Below are 23,098 nucleotides of genomic sequence, written 5' to 3'. Positions count from 1 at the left end.
CAAATATCCCCGTTAATGATGCCTGAACCCAGTTAGACAAGAGTTTCTCACACGCACACCAGTCATAGCTGTTCTCAGTTATCAGGGCTTTATCTTGTAATATAATGAAGCTGGAGAGTCAAAGCTCTAGTTCGTGATCAGACCTGCAGCCCACCCTGATCGTAGGCGGTGTTTGATGTCACCGCTTGCACCTGTTTCTGGAAAGACTCACCACTTCATTCACTACCAAATGTTTCCGACAAACTGAATGTATAGAGACAATTCTTCATTATCGAGACCAGACACTAGGTTTAATGCAGGCGTTTACATTGTAGGTACAGTAGTTTTGTTTTATGTATTTCAAGGGTGAAAAGGTCAGTGAGATATGTTTTTTTTGTGAATTGCCCCTTTACTGTCATTTAGTTTCAAGTCGCCAATTAATATGCACAAGATATTCTGAGTCACAACTCTGTGCCACATAAACATGCAAGTCACAGCTGCTGTTTGAAATACAGCTACTGCGCCGTAGACATTAGAAACCTAAAGGAACACATTGCCAGGATCAATCATCATAATGAAACACACGACTTCAGCATATGTAGACGTACACATACTTGCACTACCGCTCGGCTCTAATTTATGTTTGTTAATGCGTTTGAGCATGAATGCGACACATAATGAATTCATGTATCACACATCTCCACCTCGGGAGCAAGACGGGAATTAAAAAAGTAGAATTAAAAGCCACTGTCACATATGACTGAATGGTATGAGTAATATGAAATTCCAGAAATTGATTTCAGTGGGGGTGTTGGTTCAAAATGAATGTGACTGTCGATAATGGTAAAATAACTGATTTACTGTCAGGAAATAGGCCAACAACAAAACTTGTGAAAGCTTCCCAGTATCTTGTGACTATTGCAATTTACTGATTAGTTGTTACAACAGTTAGGTAATTTAAAAAAACCAGAAGGCTGAACAGGCAACAATATTAGCAAAATGCTCAACAAATGGATGAATGAATTTTTGTTTTCAGTTTAAGAGGGAACACCTAAATCTCTGTTAGCCTTGAATTTGTAAATTATAATATATATATATATGAATAAGATAACCAAGATTTTAAAAAACAAAAACAAAAAACATCCCCCTTCTCATCTACATTTTCTCTCTTTCATAGTAAAACACTTGATCTCTCTGACTCACAATGATTGCAAGATAGCGAGATAGATCTAGTAACTTCCCCAGATTGCGGCCAGGAACCAGATGCTCCAACAACAATATAACTTTACTCTTCATTTTCTGCTCTGCCACTCCCTCCTGAGCTGAAACAAAAAGGAAGAGCTATTTGACTCGCTCAGAAACCTTGTCAGCAGCATGTCAGTTTCTATAGAAACCTGGGGGTGGGAGTAGAAGTCCCTCCCCAACCACACACACTCGCATCTAGCATTCACAACAGAGGCATAGAGGAGAGAAGGAGAGTAATGGGGGGGGGGGGGGGGGGGTAATACTTTCGCGTCACCATGGTTACTTCCTACTAGTTGGCTTGCAAATTATATTTACCGAGAGTTTGTTTTGATTCGTGTTAAGTGCTAACCAGCACCTGCATTACTCATTTCAGATGTAAGAAAGTGAGTGTGTGTCTGACAGTCTGGCCTCGATTCAGTGGTTACCTCATTTCCTATCGACACAACAATTCAATCTAAAAACAGCAATGGCTTTCGTCAGCTTTAGTGATGTGCTTTTTTTTCTGTGTTTCCAGGAGCTGCATTTTATATGGACTTGTTATTACAACAGATGAGTAGACAGGCCTCGCCTTCACCGTCGTCACTGTGGATATTCCACTTGAGATGGTGCCTAATTTGATTATTCCTATCCTCTTGGATTTTTTTTTTCTGCTTGACAATCACAGGTTGTGATTTCCCCCCCCACTCCCAATCCCACTCCCACTCCTGCCCTGGGCCTTGTGATGTTTGATCCAGGGCCAGGGGAGGCCAGCCAGACATTCAGCCCAGACTCTGGTGCCCTTCCCTCAGAGTACCATGCACTCTAGCCCCCCTGCTGTGAGGCCTGGAGGAAATCACGCAGCCAGGAGAATTGTGAAAACCCTCATCTATTGAGCAGAGGTTAAAAACAGGGGGAACAATACCTTTGACTCACACTCTGCCTCTCTCTGGAAAAAACTTAAAAAGCACCTATTGCTCAAAAAAAAAAATCAATAGACAGAAAAAGAAAAGGAAAAATCAATATTCCTGTCCTGACTCTTGTCAGTTCTTCCTGTTATTAATACTGCTTTCCATTTATATGAATAAAATAGGAACACCACCACAGTAATTCACATAAGAAGATTAAAATAAAGAGACATTTAAAGAATATCACAGGAAAGAACATAAAAACAGAAATGTGTGACAACAGCAGAGACAGGTATTAAACACTGAAAATGTGTCCAACGGCGCCATAAATGTTATTTTAGTAAAGAGATTTACTATGTGCAAAATGACAACCCCAGACGGTGGAATTATGAGTGTGTGCATGCATGTTAGTATGCTGTTGTGTGTGTGTGTGTGTGTGTGTGTGTGTGTCTAGCAGGGTGGCGGCGGAGGGGGTTAATTCACACAGCTGTGTAAGATCAAACTGGAGAGGAATCCAAAGTTTCCTTTGGCAGACAAAATCAAAACAAAAACGGATGGAAGAATGCGAGATGCCCGGCGAGTGGGAGACCGAGAGAAGAGAGCTGCAACAACTGCCAAACAGCCTAATCGCGTTGCTTAGCAGTCTGATCTCGCAAGCAAATGATGAGCACATGCAAAACACACACGTAGTCAGTAAAACTTTATAATAAAAAAAAAAAGACAAGCACGAGGACGAGGGAACAGGATCCTGCCGATCGTGCAACGGCTCCTCCTCCGCAAGTCAATTTTCGCAGCTATGTGAGGAGAAAATACCCCTCCGCTTCTTCCGCTCCTCTCTCCAAGAGCTATCCCACAGAAAAAGCTCCCCGACGCCTCGCTCCTCTCTTTGTAGCTGCGCTGAGTAATGGAGTGAATGAGTTGAGCGGGAGGAGGTGAGAGAGATAGAGTGGAACAGGGGGGAAAATGCACTTGGTATTCTATTACAAGACAAGATGGGGTGGGTGGGGGTAGGGGTGTGTGTGTGTGAGGGGGGGCATTTCTCATGGCGGATGGAGGACGGGGATGTAGGATGGATGCAAACACAATGTGTATATACTGACGTGAGAATTTAATAAACCATCCATTCTGTCTCTTACAGCAGCTCCACTGCACCTCCTGGTCTCTCTCGTCGGAGCCGACGTGGGAACCAGCACATCCGACAACTCAGCAGCAGCGGCGGCGGCGGCAGCAACAACAAGGACCCCTCCCCCCAATCATGCTTCAGCATTAAACAACATGCTCCTGCCCAGTCCTCTAAATACAGTTTGGGCTGCCTAATCGCTGTAAGCGAGGGCCAGATGCAGTTACCACCTTTTCGGTAACCAGTAATTTTCCTCTAAATCAGTCAAAAAACCGCAAGAGTTACAACTGCTGTTCAGCCTTGAATCAATAAGCTTCGAATAAAAACCTCTTTACACCGCACCACCTTCACCACATCTTCTACTTGTTTCTTTCTTTTTTCTACTTCATTGTTCAGTGAGGGCTGAAAAGTAGAGATTAGGCAGCAACAGTGGTCACCCAGCCACTTTGCTCCACTGGCTCATTACTCCACTGTTAGTGGGATGGGGAGGGGGTGCCATCCTGAATTAAGGTCTCGCTCGCAAGGGGCCAAACGGTTGGTGAAAAAAGGGTTGCATTCGAGAGCTCTTTAACGGAAAGGGAGGTCACTGTTCCACAACTAGCCATGCATTGCTGGAGAGCCGCAAATGACTGCTGTAAAAAAAAGAGGGATAATGATAGTTAAATATATATATATATATATATATATATATATATATATATAAATATACACAAAAAAAGTTATCACTGGAAAATACCCTGCGAGATTAAAAGAGAGAGCCATTCATTGGCCAAAGCAAAGCTCTGCCAGAGAGGACCAGAATAGAGTGGCCAGTGGCTTGTTGGCAGGAAGAAACAAACTGCTCCATCATAAAAAAAGGAATGATTCATAGATTACTACACTTGGTAGAAAACTCATGAGACCATAACACATAACAAGAACAGTTATGAATGTACACTGTGCTGTAAAATGAATATAAATTGGCATGTAGCTTTTTCTTAAGAAGGCCAATAGCAGAAAGCTCAAGGATTTCCTCATCTTAACATCACAGTGGAGACGTTTTATGATGTAGCCTGCTGAGTCTTACTGGCATATGTTTGACAGTGAAACTGTGGTATTCCTGGCAGAAAGAGAGGGAAGTAATGGAGGATCGATACCAACTGAGCCTCCGCTCTGTTGCTTCATCCCCCGAGGCTTAATTCACTGGATGTGTAAAGACGACGGTGTCACAATAGGGGATCAGATGGGATTGACCACAGGATGAAAATGTAAGGGGTGTTTATTAAACTGATGTAGCTGAGATGAAGAGAGGGAGAGGCTGAGCAGAGATCGGTCAAGAGGTTGTCAGAGATGTACATGATGGTCATTAAAAGCTAATGCCAGTCTAAGCCACAATAGCTTGGTGATTCCAAATAAAAAATAAAAAATAAACCATGGGTGAAAACAACTTAATGCCTCTTATATCAGCCTTACAGAGCTTAAAGGAAAGCCCAGGGCTAAGCTCAGATTGAATTTGAACTAGGAACAAAGAGTACCAAAGGATCTGTTACAATCATTTCATGTATTTTTCTAAAGCAAAAAATACATATTTCACAATGCTTGAAGAAAGATATGGTAAATAGGAAAAAAACACACGCATTCAGTCAATTGTTTTCTTTTCTTCCTACTATTGCTGAATGTCCTTCATGGGCCCCCATAAAGCCTGCAAGGCCAAACCAAAGACAAAGCTAAAGTGTTGATTCAGCTTCATAGGGATCCTGAACGGATAAGCTGTGGCAACCACTCACTCATTCACACACACACACACACACACACACGCAAGAGTGAGCATGTGTGTCCACACACACTCAGCCTCTCAGGGCCTGACCAGCTGTCTTGCTCCCCCATCTCCATCCAAACCCACAGGAGCAGGAGGATATAAATCACTCGGCAGAATGAAGACGCGCACGGAGGGAACACACGTGGTGTACGTGACACACACACACACGCACACACGCACCTGCACTGGCCGCCCACAACTGCACTGTGTCCAACCATTCCTTGTTGTCCAACTATTGGAGCATATGCTGTAAAACACACCTACGTGGGCCTGTGCACACATTGCTCCTGCTCCTGACAAAAAAAAAAATACACACAGCGTATAACAAAGACAGTCACGCCCAGTTTTATGTCATCGCTCCTTACGATCTACGCCGCTCATATCCACGTCACGCCGAGGTGTCTCCTGGATATCGTGGATATGTTGGCCCCAAAGGCCGGTTTATCTCACCTGCTGACTGCAAGCGTACACCTAGAGACCTTTGCCTCTGCGTGTGAGTGTGTACTGGTGCCAGCACAGCGCCGGAGATGGTGCTCAATGCCAACAGCTGATAAGAGAAAAGGTCATATTGCATAACAGGGAGTTTGTGCCGTGTGTGTGTGTGACATAATTCAGTAGAGAACAGATGCGAAGTGAAGAATATGGAAGCAGGGGCAGTAAAGGGTAAACAGCGCGAGAGTCTGTATTTATGTCAGAGAAAGAAAAAAAAGCTGAGCGGCGTTGCATTTGGCCACTGAACATCCATCGCCGTTCCAAATTGAAGTCGGCAGCTCACAGAGCGCTTGTAATGATGCAGTAAACTCTCTGTTGGCGAAGCAGACTTTATTTAAAGGAGAGAGGGAAAAAAAGAGCTTTCCCATCTCCTCATTTCAGCACAAACTTAATAAATACATAAATAAATAAGGCTGAATTTTTTTTTTTTTTTTTAAGGGACTGGGCTCGCCAACTTCACTCCCAGATTTTTCTCTGGCAGTGCTCGTCAAGACGGCAGGCCCAGAGAGAGGAGAGATGAGGCCAAAGGGACGTGAGGCTGGGCCTGCAGCGTGGGAAGCTCTGCTTCCTCCATGCTTCAAGTCTAAACTGTTGAAGGTGGTGGTGGGGGGGGGGGTTGAACTGAGGCCTGACAACAGTTAATTAACACACACATTTCACTACACTAGAAAGTTACCAAAAACACCAAAGATATAAGGCAGCAGTGACGTGATTTCCTGTTTCTGAGAATTTAGTGCACAGCGTTAAGTATTTAGCACACTTTAGGTTTTCGCTGCACAGTGCGAGTGACACAAACTCCTGGATTGTTTTGCTTATTTTCCATTGTGTGCAAATTGCTGGCAATCTTCATGAGGACTTGGCACCTGCTTTAATGCCACACTGATACAGTTTGGCATCATCATCAAAGTAGCCCTGCTTTGATTTTTCCCCGCTGATGAAAAATTAAAATTAACAAGACAATGAAGCTCAGTGATGTTACTTTCAAATTAAAAAGTATTGTCCTCTGTTGTATATTGTGTAAAGCAAACTCTGCCACATCCTGCTGCTTTCAGAGCTTGAAAGACTCATTGCTTTATCCTCTGCATGGGGATTCATTCACAGGAAAGCAATGCTAAGATAACGAGCAAGCACATATGGAAAGCACTTTTATCTTTTACCATCACGCCTTTCACAGGTGCCACGTGGAACGTAACCATAGTGAACGTAGTCAAATAAACAGGCAGGAAAACGTCGCTTTTGCCACCGTATACTTTGGCTTGACATGGTAGCCATAGTGATGGGGGGAGGTTGCAAAGTGAACCCTGTCATGTTGCACACGTGAGGCGAAGGGAGCTTATGAAAGAAGAATTTGCATTGAAACATAAGGTTAAATGAAGCACATTGAGGCTCAGGCACGGTGAAAAAACAACCCTGTGACCCTCTCTTCATGGTCCGACATGAGGCCCACATTTCATTTGGACAGCCCAAGAACGAGAGAGCGAGGCAGAGACAGGGAGAGAGGGAGATAAAGAGAGGAAAAGGAGGAGAGGAGGGGGAGAGTCTGTGCCTTTGCACTCCCCATTCTGCCCCCACTCTCTGTTTTTGTTTCCTCTTTTTGTGCATGCTCAACGCACACACTCACAGTGCAATGGATTTTCAACTTGGCCCTCATCAGTTGTGCGCCTGATGAAACAAACACTGACAGCCTCTTTACATTTGTAAAGGCCCCTGCAGCAGCTGTGCTTGTCCCACACACACCATGCATGCACACAAACACACACTCACACACAACCTTTGAATCAGAGGCCTAGCCCCAGCTGGGGCCTACAGGAAGAGCCGACTCTGCACAAAATGGCCCTGGCTGCACTCTGCCGTGCGCTCCTGCTATTCTCGCTTACATGCATTCACAAACACACACACACACACACACACACAGTGTGTGTCATGTTTCGTTAGACAGAACAACACTGCTGCACATTAGCTCTTGGTACCTCAGCCATTACACAGCACCTATCCCTCAACCACCAGCTAGAAAGTTGCCAACTAATGGAAGAAATAAACCTACAAAAACCACATTTAAACAGGAGCTGAGAGAACATGTGCACACTTGAGTGTTACTCGACCTGACGTTTGTGATGAAGCATCATTGAGTGGGGGAAAAAACTAACAGGACAGTTTGGCTTTTCTTCTTGGTTTTGTTCACAATGACGTCTATCAGCCCAAGTGGAACGTGACAATTGCCTTGTTTACTTTTACTAAAGAGTCATCCCCCCTTTTCAATCACATTATGACTGATGAAACTGATGAATTTTAATATGATTCACAGATAGTGGGTGTTTGTTGGACACAGGGAGAAGAGTGAGTGTGTGTGTGTGTGTGTGTGGGGGGGGTAACAACTCACACCCATGTTTCAGGGGAAATGGTTAAGCCAAGCATGTATAATTGTCTTACGCTAATTAAGGGGGGACAGAAGAGGGGGGAGGGGGATCAGTAGGGGCCAAGAGTCCTGTCGCAAAGCCTGGAGGTTGGGGGGGGGGGACTGGACTCCTCCAGGTTGTTGTGGAAATGCACATTTGATAGCCTTATTTTGTCCAACCAGAGTTAATGCATCAGCTGCAGCTGCTGAAAACACATGACAGATGTGATACACATGCACACACACACAGTGGACACATGCATCCTGTAGCAGGGCACACAGACACACAATTTCCCCCAGCCCTTATTCTCTGGCTCCAGTTCTAATTATACAACCAAGTTATGAATAGGCCCAAGTAAAAATAAAAAAAATCCAGTTTTAGAGAGTGTGAGACACTGGTGGCTGTCGAGGTCTGGCTCAATTTTAAGTGGGGACTTTTGTTTGAGTCATTATTTCTATGGCACATCCTGTTTCCTCAATTCAGAGGAAGACCTATACAAACACCTTGACAGGATTAAAAACTGTGTTATCTTTGACCTATTCGGCCCACACTGCCAACATATGTCAATAAAGTGTCATTAGTTCATGTCAGCAAAATTACTTGGTAATGGTGAGAAAAAAATAAAAATCACTGTCACAGTTAAACCTTTAAAAAGGCCAATGCTGACTAAACTATACTATGGGATGTCATTTACTGCAGCAGAGGATTTTGAATTGCATCTTTCATCAAAGAGGATTTTTAGCCCGTTCATATAACATGCAAAGACATGGAGCAGAGAAACCATACCAAAAGTGGTAAATTACCCAGCTTCTGGATCTGATGTCATTACATGTCAGATCTATTTGTTTACACTTTCATCCAACAACTTATTATAGGGGAGAAACCACATGGACACTTGAAAAAGTTCCTAAGAAAACTGTCATCCAGATAATTATTAGCAGACACGCTGCTATGCCTTCGTTGCTTAGACATGATGTATTTCATTTACTATACATGTTGACAGAGACAGACTGGCCTCCCAGTTTAATTTAGAGGAACTCTTCAGCACAGATGGAAAAATCCTATTTGTATTTCATGAGATTGTTCATTTACTCAGACAAACCTGTTGCTTGGTTTGGCCTTTTTATAACACATCTCTTCTAACACAAGATAAATATGACAAATTGTTCTGTTTTTGGTTTATTCGGCCACAAAGTGTCTGCAAAAGCGAAGCACACTTTTTTTTATAGACACTCCACATGCTGTTTGGATGGGGGCGGGTAGGTCTTGCTGACTTCCAGCTTCAGACAAGATATGCCTCGTGCAATTAAACACAACAATGTGCCCACTGGGCGCGTGACTATAATTCACAGGGAACCGTTTAGAAATGCAGCAAAAAGGGGGAAAAAACGAGTGCTACAAAGTTTAAAGCCCAGGCAGGCAGCAGAGGCCCGGCGTGTAGCCTTCCATGTAAACGATACATGGCAACTTAGTAGAGTGATATGCTGAGCCAGTCACACTTTGCAAGATTTAAAAGTCTTTGTTTCATTCATGAAAGGGGACAAATGGGTGTTCAATAGACCAAAGCCTGAACCAAAGACTACATCTGAACACTAGATAAGGCCGGACTACTTCATTTCCACAGCCCTTTTCTCCATAAATTCATCAGTAGCCTACTTGCAGGAAAGAAAATGGTTGCTTCTTGGTATCGCTTCATACATGAGCCTCTGCAATGCGACTGCACACAGCCGCTTTAAAAAAAAAAAAAAAAAAAGACTGGATCCTCGAGAAACTGTGCTCAGTCACACCGACCATGTAAATGTGCTGCTTCATGTGAATTCGGTGGCTGAGGACGAGACCCACACGCTTGTAAACTAATCCTCCTCCTCCCCCCCTGTAGTACTGCAAAAATGGAGTTATCCCTCAGCGGGCTATGCTGCAATATCGTTCACAGAGGTCACACGGAGACCTGCGAAAATGACTGGGACCCTGGCGGACTTCACGAGCGGTAGGCTGGGACTAACAAGCGAAGACGACCGCATTAACAGTGAAAACACCGCACATATACACAGAGAGAGAGAGACCGTGAGTGTCCTCGCTACGTTTTTCAAGTGGTGGAAACTGAGCGAATATGCTGAATTGCATGACCCCCTTTTCCTCCTCCAGCTCTCCCTCACACTCTTTATGGAGAAAATTAAAGAGCCACAACAGTCCGCGAAACATGTCGGTTTGCCAACCACACACACACACATACACAGCCCCCGAAAATACACAACCCAGCGACAGACACGACGCTATCTCCAACGCAAACTCCATAGGCGAGGAAAGGTATTTAACACATATGGTGTCAATGGAGGAGCTGGGTTTTTAAAAGCGGAGATAAGAAAATGCTCAGCATGGGACGAAATGGAAGCTGAAATAGCTGAGCCATGGCCGACAGGCTTGTGTTCACGGCTCTTGAATAGGAAGAAACGGGGAGCGAACAAAAGCCCCTTTTCTGCTAACACTTTGCCAAGTCTTTTAATTTAAAACCCTTTATGGCTTTATCACGCAGTCAAGACATCGATACAGCCTCTCCATCATGTGTTAAAACCGGTCAAAAATGAGCGAGGCGACCCCCCTCCTCTCTCAAAAAGCACCCGATGTTCAAATAGCCTAAAACATGTCTGATGTCGAAGAAACGCTGCAACACACGGACACTGAATAAACATTGCTGTCTCTTTAAATCAAAAGCATGTAACTGTTAACACATTGAGGTAACTTGTAGCCATTAGCTCTCCTTTTTTTGGACAATATTTGACCCAGATAGTGCACGAGCAGCCTGGCGGTAACCTTCACAGCCCGTGATGAAAGTTTATGCATTTTCATCGAGACGAGCAAAGGCAAACTTGAATAGAGCGACTGCGAGCATTTGCGAGCATAAAAAAAGGTGTGTTTCTACTTACATATTTCTTTTGAATGATATTCCTCTTAGGTCTTTCCTTGCTCATTATGCAATCCCCACAAAAAATGTTTGGCTATAGAGAGAATGGCCACATGAATTTCTTTTCTTTGACTCTCGCCTCTCCCGGAGCACCACCACCAAATGACGGATTTAAATCCCCGGCTCTGTAGGAAAAGCTTGCTGGCTTTGCAGAATCCTCCTCTCTGTGGTCCCCCCCTTTAAAACTCTTCGGATATAAATCCTCAAAAATACAAGAAAAAAATCAAGGGTTGACGACGAGCAGAGACGGACTGAACCCAAACTCACTTGGGGATAACATAGTCAAAACAAATGCACAACAATAAGTTCCATTCGCCAGAACAGCTCGGCTTCTCGTCTCTGCGCACTCACTCCCGGCTCTTTTCAAATACATGAATATGCGCGAGGTGTTGTCAACAAGTTACATCTTGCTTGAGGCGAAGGTACGATGCGAAACGAATAAATAAAATTTAAAAATAAAACGTCAAGTCACGTCTATTTTTTTCCTCCTCTTTTCTCTTGGCTGGAGCCTGCGGTCGACGAGAGAGCTCTCAGCGGCACTGCTCTACTGACGGAGAGCAGCTCCTTTCTTCCCCAGCCTCAGTCTCTCAGCCTATCACATCCCGCAGCATTCAGCGGCAACTTCAAAACCCACTGAGACAGCCCTCAGCACCCAAACCCCAGCAAATAACACCTCTTCCGTCGTGTTTTTACCCGTTTATGTTGCCTTTGCTGTAATTCCAACACCCAGTTTCCAATCATATGGCATTTAATTCCTATAACATTTAGTTTCAAGGGTTAAATGTAACACACGCCTTTTAAAGAGAGCCACACACAAGTTTAATATTTCTGTATTTTCATGGTATAGGCTACCTATGGAGATGTGTAGGTGTAAATATGGCTGTGATAAGTGACCTTTGCATTTCCTGCTATGATCTGATATGAGGAGCAAGGCAAGGTTAATCTATTAATGGTTTCTGTGGTGGTTTTACTTGTAAAGGCAACAGCAGACGCATTCTATGAAGACGCTGGGGGATAGAAGAAAAGTAGGTGTTCCCAAATTTCAATGTAAATGGAAGTCCCCATCCCCCCACACTACACCACACTACCCCCCACAAACTCTAAGCACGTGGTTAAACATTAAAGACTATAGCATTTGAGAAAGCTTGTATGAATCCTCCACCTGACAAACATAGCTGTAATAGGAGGCCTCAAGCATTTAAACACGGAAGAATAAATACATTATCAGGTGGATTAAACTCTTCACTGTGGAGGAACACCCATTGTGAATTACTGCTCTGAAATAAACAAGCTCTTACTTGTAAGTGTGAATTGTCCATGTCAGTCCCTACTAACTCCCATTGACCTGAATCAGCTGCGTCATCTTGTTTTCTCACTAAGCCCCATAAGACTGAAATGGTTATGGGAACACATTCTTGGCCTTATTTACTTTTATTTCACTGCAAACACTTTCCTTTGCAGTTTGTAGTGTACACAGGTTTTTTCCAAATCTCACACCAACATCTTTTGACAAAATGTGTGTGTATCAGCACTTGTGCATATTTGTTCAGCTAATAGTCATACTTTTGTTTCATCCACTCTGCAGTGACTCCGAGCTGACTGGGTGTCCTCATCCCCCTCACTAGAAGTGGGCTTGCTGTGTCATTATTCTAATACACTGAGTGGGACGGTTGCTCTGCATGAACCTTGGAGGTAGGTAAGAGCAGTGTGTGTGTGTGTGTGTGTGCACATACAAAAGGACAGATTTAGTTAAGGCCTGGTCGACACTGAGAAGAGCTATAACTGTGTCTCCTCATAAAGCAACATTTTTAACCCTTCGTCAGGCACCAATGCTCTTTCCTCAAAAGCTGAAAACCAAGACCGTCTGTCAATCAGCCTTTCTGGTCCACACTGATCTTTGCAACAACTGTGTGAATTGCCCTGAAATTTTGTACAGACATGTAGGTTCAGAGAGGATCAAACCGACTCAGTTGATGAGTCCTTGGTAAGCTTGAAATTTCTTTTGAACGCTTTTCAAAAGTTTTATTGCTCTCTCTCTCATGTGAGGGTACTTCTTTATTAGTCTGAGGATGTTTAGCCCCCCTCAAGCAAACCCTTTAGCTCCCACTGGGTGAGAGGTTGACCCCTGGTATTCACATCCACAGACCAATTTTCAGCTTTCCCCTGCATGTCTTCGCTCCGCACGAGGAAACCAGTGCCCAGGTATGACTAAGACATGTTAAAAGCAGCCTCACCATCTCAGTGAACCCCTCTGAGCTGGACCATAATCAATCACCAGTATCCGCACAATCATGCTGATTTCATTATCATTCATGTAACGAGCAAGAGCTATCGATTCCTCCTCTGTTTGATGTAGATTTAGCATAACGCGCCAAATGATCAAAGCACTAAACTTACCCATGAATGCATGAACAAAGACACCAAATCAATAGTTGACGGGTCAATATTTTGTGCATGTTTAATGCATAGTAAAATGAAACCTAATCATTTATTTACAGGTAAATCCATGGTCAGTAGCTATATATCAAAAAATATTCTAAGTCCTCACAGTTCCTTTATTCTTTTAGCCCTCTAATCAATGATGTCTTGTCCTCTGACAGCGTCTGAGTCAAGCAGGCTATTTTGAGATGACACTGTGGAGCAGTCTGCCTTTAGCCTGCATCACCCTGCACTCTCAGGGGGTTTAAGCAGGGTCTTCTGCCCTGCTGGTGCTGACATTTAGGCCCACATGAATCAATGAGACAAGCTGTGGAGGGATGCCTGAATTTCACAGCAGCCCTTCCCCGCCGCTCACATTTAGCCCACACCATGTACAGGCAAAAAGAGCTGGAGTGACATTTTTAGCTTGATTTCTCCGTCCACAGGCTTGTAAAACATAATGAGAGATGAAGAGAAAATCTTCTTATATAATTAATGAATTGAATTTATATCAGAAAACTTGGTGTAACCTCTAACTGGAGCCAACTCCAGTTTGTCAAAGACGTGTCCACGTTGGAGACCGCTGTATGGAGTGAATCACAAGTGGGATGTGAAGTTAGTAACACTTGTTGGTCTAACACAGGGAAGGATTTAGATGACTGATGTGTTTTTATTCATAATTCATTCAAGTAAAAGGACAAGCGCCTGCAAGAGCGTGATAGTGTCGGTAATTTTTTGTGTGCGCGTCCTTGAAGGGACAGCAGGTTTTAAAAGTGCTGTTTGGACCGCTCCACGCTTGTATAAACGACTCAGGCATTTACACCAATGGATTTAAGAGTGTGTGTGTGTGTGTGTGTGTGTGTGTGTGTGTGTGTGTGTGTGTTTATGTGTGTCTTATATATGTGTGTGTGTGATGGAGAAGGCCAGGGATTGATTAGAGCTTTCACTCTCAATGTGGTTAATTGCCCAGTGAGGCTTAGCAGACGGTGCTGGCTAGATTGATGTCCGATAGCCAAGAAGAGGGGGAGTAGGGGTGTGTTTGTGCATGTGTGTGTCTGTGTGTGTTGGAGGGAGGGAGGGTGGGGTTGATTTACTGGGCAGCATGGATGGGAAGGGGGACAACGAATCCCAAATTAATGTTGAAAGATTGAATGGTTAAATATTGCACATTGTGGAAATAAACCCAAAGGAGTTTCCTTCAAAAGGGGGGAAAAAATCAAGCGGTTGTAATCACATCTGCTGAAAATAAAAGGAGAAATGAAGACAGGAATATATTCAGCCAAGTCACCTTTTGTCTTGTTCCACAATAATTTAAAGAGGGTTGATTTTTTTTTTTTTTACCTGCCTTCCGTTTTTGAAGACGCTTCCACTGGTTTTACTTTGACAGTGACCTGATGTTTTAATTTCTGCGCAGCTTACTTAATCTTTAAAAACAATTGTTTCACCCTGACAAAGAATCAAGCAGTCCAGACCTCAATTAATCCATCTCTGTGTTAAATAGGAGTCCTACAACAACTGGCATCTGAGTGGATTTTTAATCTCACAGTCAAAAGTACTGAGAAGTTCAAATATTCCTATAAATGTAAACATAGCAGTGGAATAGAATAACACCACAAAGGAAGATGAATGGGATTTGCTCCTTGGCATTTACAGGAGGCCTCATGAACAGCACTCCTGATCTTTTATTCTTCAGCACTCATTGTCTACAGGGTTCATAAAATTATGTTTATTGTTCAATAAGAGGAGTAAAGAGGGTTGTGTGTGTGTGTGTGCGTGTCTGTGTGTGCAGGGGGGGATGGAATTAACTCGCTGAGTGCGATACTGTGGGACAAGCGAGCCAGTGTTGGCAGGGTGGGTTGGGCGGATAAGGAAGCAGTAAAATCGTGGCTTATACAGCTCGCTCCCTTTCATGAAGGCTGTTAAAACTCTTAAGTAATACAAGCACCGAAGATATTGAATACTACATATAAAAGAAAGAGAGGGAATAAAAAGAGAAAGAAATAAAGTTTTGCACTGCAAAAACTGTGTGTCTAAGAAAGGATGATCTTCTATTATGTTCAGGGTCAAAGTGGTGTCAAGCCTGTTTTGAGAATAAAAGGCAATTAAACCTGATTATGCAAGTCTATCTCTGATGATCTTTATTCATCATTTTCTCTTTGTTTCGACTGTAAAACATTAGACACACAAGGTGTGTCAATTAAAAACTAACAGCAAAAGTCATTTTGTTGCCGACTCTTAAAAAACACTGGAGTGTCTTTTAACAAGGGGAACAAAATCTGTGAGTGTGGTTTATTCATTTGTTCCTGTTTCCATTAGACAGTTGTCCCATTTCAAATTCTGAATAATTGTTATTCAAAGAGGAGCATCACACCCCAAGCTAATGTTTTCCCATTTAAGTGAAGTTCCTCAGAACCAGACAAAGTTCAAATTCTTTTTTGTTCTTTTACTAAAGCCAACATTACATGAGGTGACAAACAATTCACTTTCAGCTGAAAGTTTGTTGCTCGTGAAGCTTTTTTTTAATGAAGAACTTTAGTGGTCACAACAGTATTTTAATCTTTTGAAGTAAATTTGCTTCACAGGGGATTTTTTTTTGCAGTGTTGACAATGGCAGACAGACTGGTGGTCATGGTGGCTTTAAATGACTCTGCTGAAATTTGAATCTTATAAGTACTCTCATTAAAGTGAGGTTAAGCTTCCACACAGCTGCCCCCCACCTCCTCCTTTCTAGTGTTCAGGGACTCGTTGAGATCACAAACACAATTTATTTTTCGACAGCCCCTCCAACACACACACACATATATACACACACACAAACATACTCTTCCCCTTCTGAAGGGACTTGAGAGTCCCCACACTACTACCATGGATAATTGGACACCTTCAGCATAATAAATCCCCTGTTGAAACAAAATAGGCACCAGCGGTGTAGACTCGTATCAAGTTTGTCAAATATGAGAACAGCAGTGATGGCGAGACAGAGACAGAGACAGACAGAGGTACAACCTAGATTTGAAAGATACACAAAAGCCCTTTGGCAGTAACTCTTTCTGATTCGATTCACATGTTGAATATCTCACTTCCTGTGCTGCGGTGTAGTAGGGCAACATCAGCAGGAGGAATATCCACGCCCTCGGGCTCCAGGGTGAAGTTGTCCTCAGGGCACGTAACTAGGCTCAGCACGCTCTTCACTGTGCCCTAAGTTGACCCATCTGGAAGCTAAATGCAAAAGTGTCTGAAGATCAGAGTCGAGGGATGACTTGCTGTTATTTCTGCCCCCAAGGCTGTTGTTGTGTTCCACTAATGAGGCGGTTCTCCCCAAGCTCACCTTGCAACTGCAAACCCAGATAAGTCAAACCTGGTAACCTGCAGACACTGTGCAAAAAAACCTGAGTGTGGATATAATGTACCTCAACAAGCTCTAAACTTTTAATGCATCCTCACTACGGTCTTTAGAGGCACCATGGTGAATCAGTTGAAGGAAAACAAGCAGATTTCAGACCAAAGAACTTCTTTCATCTCGTTTTAATTCACGCCACTGTTGTGTTTCACATATCCAGTGTTTTGAAATTTAATAAGATCACCACATGTCTCTCATTCATGCACCATGTTTTTCCCATCTGTATTTACTCATCCATTCCCACTGCAAGTCCAGTTTTCCCATTCATTTTGACATCATTCAACACTTCACTCTTCTTCTCCTTTCTCCCCTCAAACCAGTCTGGACTGGAGTACAGTGTGGACGAGTATCTCAGCATAACTCGCTCATGAGGAACAAGCTGCGTTGTAGCATTGGCAGGGTCTCTTGTGTGTATCTAGCCACACAGAGAGTAATAGCGTTCAGCCACAAAGGGTCCATAGCCCAGGAGTGACTGGCTGACTCATGTGGGTCAAGACCTGCCACAGGTGGGGGATCCCAGGCTGAATAACCTCCCTCCCCGATGGTGGGCAGCCGCAGCCTTGGCGCCCCTTTTCACCCGCCCGGGACACCTGCACCGGACACAAAAGCCATCCCTCTCCAATTCTTCGAGGGCATGAGCAGAGAGAGGGAAAAGGACATGTGGAAGAACGGTGCGAGGGGAGAAAGAAATGGGGTTGGATGGGTCGCGGTGGGGGCTGCCTCAATCGTAGCCATGCGGAAACAAAGTAACACAAAGTCGAGCCACAGCAGGGGAACAGCTGGAGCACACAGGGACGGCTGTCTGGGTGGTCTTAGAGGGAGGGAGAGAGAGAGAGAGAAAGAGAAAGAGAGGGTGCAAGCTTGCAGGAGAAATGAGCGAGAATGAAAGACAGAGAGAGGGTGAGATGTTGAAAATAGAGGCTATTAAGCAGAGGTAGAATAGGGAAAGAAAAAAACAGCTGAGGAAAAGCAGCTACTTGTGAGTTTCCCCTTTATAACTGCAATTATGGCAAATCGATACACATCAATATCTAATTATTCCAAGAAGCTCTTGCTCCATTCGCCCCATCAGGAGAAGAGGTGTAATTCAAAATACAAGGGGAGTCACGTCTGTGCAAAAAAAAAAAAACCAACAACAACTAATTACTGCAAATTTGAAAAATAAGTGAGAAATGTTTAAAACCGTAGCTCAAGATGGGGTGATAATTATGATAACAGACGTTTTTCCTTCTGCTGGATAAGAACAGAGAAATCAACATTCCCACTCGCCACATGCTGAAGTAAACTAAACAGAAAGTTGTCTAATCATTTTCACCACCTCTCCCCACCTTTCACAGGGGCCGTTTTAAAAGTGTACTAATCCAGCTGCCGTTATCAGAACAATTTAATTAATCCTTTGGCATTAGCAAAGTTAGAGTGTTTGGTTATTAGGGAAAGCATTTGATAACCTCACGAAAAAAAAAGAAAAAAACACAGTGAGGCAATATCCCTGTGCTTTTTCATCGGAGGCTTATCAGACCAACATGGTTTGCATGATAAAAAAAAAAGAAGGTAAGTCATGCGGGAGGTCCTGCACATTTGCATATCCCCTGGGTGCACGGTGTAATTTAGCTACATATGTCCCTTCCCTAATAGGCTGGAGTTGGCTTAACGCGAGGCTTGTGTTTTTGGAAGCGACCTTCCTTGATTGTCTATTCGGATTCGCAGCTCTGCTCTGATTTGCAATTGAAAGGCACGTAATTGTACTTCAACTAACTGAATAACTATAGGTTTTTTTTTATTTTTTAAAGAGGGTACGTGACAGAGAAAGGTGGGGTTTTTTAATGTGTGTGTGTGTGTGTGAGTGAGTGTGTTTTTATTTCCTTGTATGCTGGATTCAAGAGTGCCATCTTCTCACATTGTAGTACCTCTCTTTGTACACTGGTGGTCATTCAGTATGGTGAAAAAAAATGTATACAGTCGTACACGTGAGTGTGAAGTCAGCCCGACTGCTTACATGCACTAACTCTACCGATTCGTCCCTGTATCACATTGCGCTGAATTCATAATGCTACTAATCTGCCTCCATGTTTCCCATGGTAATACATAATGTGTCTGACTCAAACAAATGGAAATGTATTCATGATATGCATTCGCTTATTCTGCACTAAGTTTGACATTCTCCCTTCGAATCCGCCGAGACTCCGACAACATTAGTAGGGCAGATACATCACCAACCAGAAGCCACCGTAAATTGAAGACCTTTTTTGTTCCTAGTCATGGCCCGCTGCTTATCTCCCATATTTGCCTACTGTAATTTGCCTCTCAAATGCTCTGCTGTATCATGTTATGGCTGCCTATATCTGAGAAATGCATATTCCACCAGTGCTAGGAGCCTCGAGGATGTTAATCCCAACTTGTTATCCATGACATCAAACCCAATTTATCCAGATTTAAGATCAATTCTCAGTTCAGTGGAGAGGAAAAGCACTGGAATATGCATACATGTTTTGTTTTTTAATCTTTACTAATAATAACCTTGCCATTCCTGCAAAAACACCTTCCACTTTTCCTGCTTCCCGATATTAAACAAGATTAGGATAGCTAAAAGGTTAATGAGATTCGCTTCTTTTGAACAAACTGTGCCTTATTTCTCCCTTTCAGTGGAAGCTATAAACATCATCCCTGTAATAACGAATGGTGATTATGCCAATGATATTAATTATCATTACTTTCAATTACTACACCCAGCCAGGCCCTGTCGGTTATGAGGGCAGCTCCCTGCGGAGGAGCCGCCACCCGCCGCCATACATTCATTAGCTGAGCCGAGTGATTGTGTCTCACTCCTTCTCCATCTCTGTCTTTCTTCCCCTCTCTCCTCCTTCTCCTCCTCCTTCCTCAGTCTTTGTTTCACCCTTTTCTATTTTCCTCTCCGTCCTCTCTTTTCCACTATAGCCAGTGTCAGTGAGTCCAAGAAGCTCCACATACTAGCAAGGGTAGGCCAGTGAATGAATGAGGTGAGGTGGAAGTTAATTGTGGAGAGATCTGAGATGAGCTGTGAGGGAATCAGTGGCACAGATTGTACAGATTCCTCAGTTGCCCACCCCCACCCCCCCGTCCCCCACCTCCTAATTCATTCTCCTCCTCTTTCTCTCCACTCTCGTTTCTTTGCTTTAGCTCTTGTCACCGGGTCCCTCGCTCAATCTTGTTGCTTTGTCTCTCCCCTTTTCCACTCTCCCTCGCTCCTGACACGAAACATCCATTTCCGCCCCATGAAATATGGAGAGGGCCCTCATGAATTGTTTACAGGTTAGCAGCATGCATGCCAATGGCAGCGGGGGGACAGGCTCAGGTTTTCAGACAGGCTGCAGTTGGCGAAGGGCGGTGATAACAAGGAAGACAGGCCCCACCAAATACGCTCGTAAACCTGGAGGGTCTGATTATACTGGCCTGCAGCCTGTTTCAGGGTATTAAGTTGTAAGGTGTCATTCATGCATGTATTTTACATCAAAAACGTTTGTATTGTCAAGTTTTTTAAACCAGGATGCTCACCAAAAATCAATAATGTGCAGCTTTAGGTGATTTATAAACTTAAGTTCATATGACTTGCATGAACTGCAGTCCAACATATAGGAGGAAATGGGTTCACTGTGTGCAAGTAAATATTAACTATAACATGTGCTGTGCATGATTTCCCACTTTTCAAATGAGCAGAAAACCGATAGTGGACATTAAGCTTTTCAGCAATGCTGCCATAAACTTAACTGAGACTGTACTCCAGCCCTTGCAGCACTAAAATGTTCACCTGTCCCAGAGGAATCAAGAGGAGAGTGAGAGGAAGTGGGCAGGGTGCTGTAATTCGATCTTTCGGGCGGCTCAGGATATTTCTTCGGTCGGTCTCGCTGGACTAAACATGGCCTGTTGAGTTGGTTAATTTCCTCCTGATGAGCTTGTAGATCACGTCATCGTTGCACCGCAGGGATATGAAGGATGGATATGGAAGCATCAATTAAGATGTACTTGGGTGAGGGTTTTATCAGTTGTGGCTTTTTTTTCTCCTCTGGCCTAATAGCTTGTGATTGATAGCGATGAACTTGAGCACAAGGGGTGTGCATTTCAGATGGACAGATAGAGCATTTGGAGGGCTTGCTGACTAAAGTGCTGTACTGCAGCTTGTGCACTTGTGGTTATAATGGAGTGCTTGGGAGCCACACCACTTGAGAGATTGTGTGGATATATTATTAATCTGTTCCCTGTGCCATTGCTGTATGGCGCTGAACTGTGGGCCCGACAGAGAGAACACTGTTGTGGCGCCGTCACCCCCTTATCTGTCTCTTTCTCTCTGTCTCCTTCACTCTCTTTCGGCCTCTATCCACTCCCCCCCGTCTTTGTCACTCACCCTCTTTTTCCGCAGGCTGTCTCGCGAAAGGCAGACACAGTCGGAGGAGTGGAGGAAGAGATGATCAGATCAATATTTCTCTCAGGAAATAGGCTTCCTCACTCTGATTCTCTGTCTCCCTTCCTTCTGCCTATGCCTGTCTTTTGTACAGCACCGCTTGTCTGACCACATCATTGGAGCATCGTGGCCAATTTCACAAGCAAGACAGATAAGCAGCCATACTCAGCGTGTCACGCAGTGTGTGACAAGCTCGACACACACTTCCCATATAATGGGAGGGGTGGGGATAAAAGTGATAGAGATAAAGAAAGTAGGTGTTGTGGTAGAGAAAGAGGAAGAGACTGGACATCTGTTTCTCAATGTCATGAATAAGTCATTTTGAAGATGAGTCACACCGTGGGAGCTGCATAATAAAATCCCATGACTTCCCATATTTGACTCAAATACAGTGTGAATGGTGACCCAGTGTAAGTGATGAAGTTGTGGATGTTAGCTTGGGGAAATAACATTCATCTTTGTAGAATGCAGTTGTAATTGATGGGGGGGTTTTTGTCATTGGATGAATGGCTGTAATTTTGGTGTTTCAACTTTTCCATTTTCATTGTATGGTTTTTTTTTATCACAATTTAGTTTTTTAGTTTTTTTTTCTTTTTTCCCTTTTCTTTCCTTTTTTTTCTTTTTTTACAAGATAGTCTTTTCAGACTATCTGTTCATGAATGACTGTTTGTTATGTTCACTTCTCTATTGAAAGTGATATTTCTGTCTCAATGGGATTCACCTGAATAAAAAATAACAAATAAAAATTCCTTCCAGATTTTAAAAAAACTGAGAGGGAAAAAATCAATGCAGGTATTCCTTCCTCTCAAAGATCAACGTCAAAGTTAAATTTCCAGCTGGTTATGTTCTTATGAGATTCTATTGTCAAAATCAGCTTTTTCTATGTAATTATTTCCACACATGAAGTATGTGCAACATTTGCTGTAACATGTGAAATGATTGCAAACCTGCAGCTGAAGGAAAATGCAAGGTAATAAGAAATAAAGAAAAACAATTGCAGATGCTTAGTTAAGAGGGAAAAGAGATGAAGAGTGAAGGGATAAAAAAAAGGGAAGAGAAGATGGACTGAAATCAAACCTGAAAAACACTCAGAGGACAGACATGACAACTTTTGAGATATTGTGTTTATTCTCTACCAGAGTGGTACATCACGTTAAACACGGCTCAGTGAACGCAACCACCATTTGATGACAATCACTTCTTATTCATCTTCTGAGCTGGCTGATGAATTCTCCCTCTGTTCTTGGTCTTTCACCTCTCGCTGGCTGCAGAGCCGTGTCTACATTTCTGCACAGTTTATAATTTGCTGTCAAGAACTGTTCAGTGTTTGACTGTAAAGGCAATGAAGCTGTGACCACAAATTGAGTGTCAGCTGAAGCACCACGTGGATGTTATGGCCGGTAATGGCTTGCTAAGTGTGTCATTGTTATATCATGGAGGCGCATCATTTGTCAGTTGTTTGCAGGGTGGGTTCATTGGCAAATGAGCAAAATGATCACAGGGAATCTATGTTACAGATTATTTCCCACGCGGGGTTGTTTCACAACTTCATGTGTGTGTCTGTGCGTGTGTGAATGGAGTAGTGAGAGAAGAGGAAGAGATTGTGTGTGACAACAGAGGAGGTGGGTGGAGAAGAAGATACTAAAGTGTCTCTGCGCGTGCAGATAGGGAAGTTTCCACTGGTTCCATCTCTCTTGCTCTCTTAACCACACACACACAAGCACACACAGGCACACATGCATGGTCTTCTATCGTATAGACCTGCTACTCAGAGATTAGCTTCCCCACCGAGGGGTGTGGCTGTGTCGTTGACCACTGTCCAATCAGGCGTGACCTAACGACGACAAGCAGCCAACCAGCACGCCCAGATCTCACTGGTCTGCCAAGGGGGCGTCACATGATGGGACCAACTGTCACCACACATGGTCTCACTCTCTCTCAAATCTGTCCATTTGTGTCTGAGAAACAA

General features: G+C 43.5%; 1 protein-coding gene across 3 annotated transcripts in view; it reads right to left on the bottom strand.

Moving 5' to 3' along the window:
- Positions 1-11,443, bottom strand: part of jarid2b (jumonji and AT-rich interaction domain containing 2b) — a 108,409-nt gene extending 96,966 nt beyond the window's left edge. For 2 of the 3 annotated variants that reach the window (XM_085791572.1, XM_085791573.1), the window contains exon 1: positions 10,839-11,440. In XM_085791572.1, coding sequence (XP_085647698.1) covers positions 10,839-10,883 — 45 coding nt within the window. In that variant the 5' untranslated portion in view covers positions 10,884-11,440. Of the gene's footprint in view, positions 1-10,838 lie in introns of all 3 variants that reach the window. The other variant, XM_085791571.1, reaches the window with a different exon arrangement.
- Positions 11,444-23,098: the final 11,655 nt, after the last annotated feature.

This window comes from Trachurus japonicus, chromosome 11, assembly GCF_045865225.1.
Source record: "Trachurus japonicus isolate A0001 chromosome 11, Traja_1.0".
Classification (NCBI taxonomy): Eukaryota; Metazoa; Chordata; class Actinopteri; order Carangiformes; family Carangidae; genus Trachurus; species Trachurus japonicus.
The sequence above is the reverse complement of the archived record's forward strand: the minus strand, read 5'-3'. Positions and strand labels throughout refer to the sequence as shown.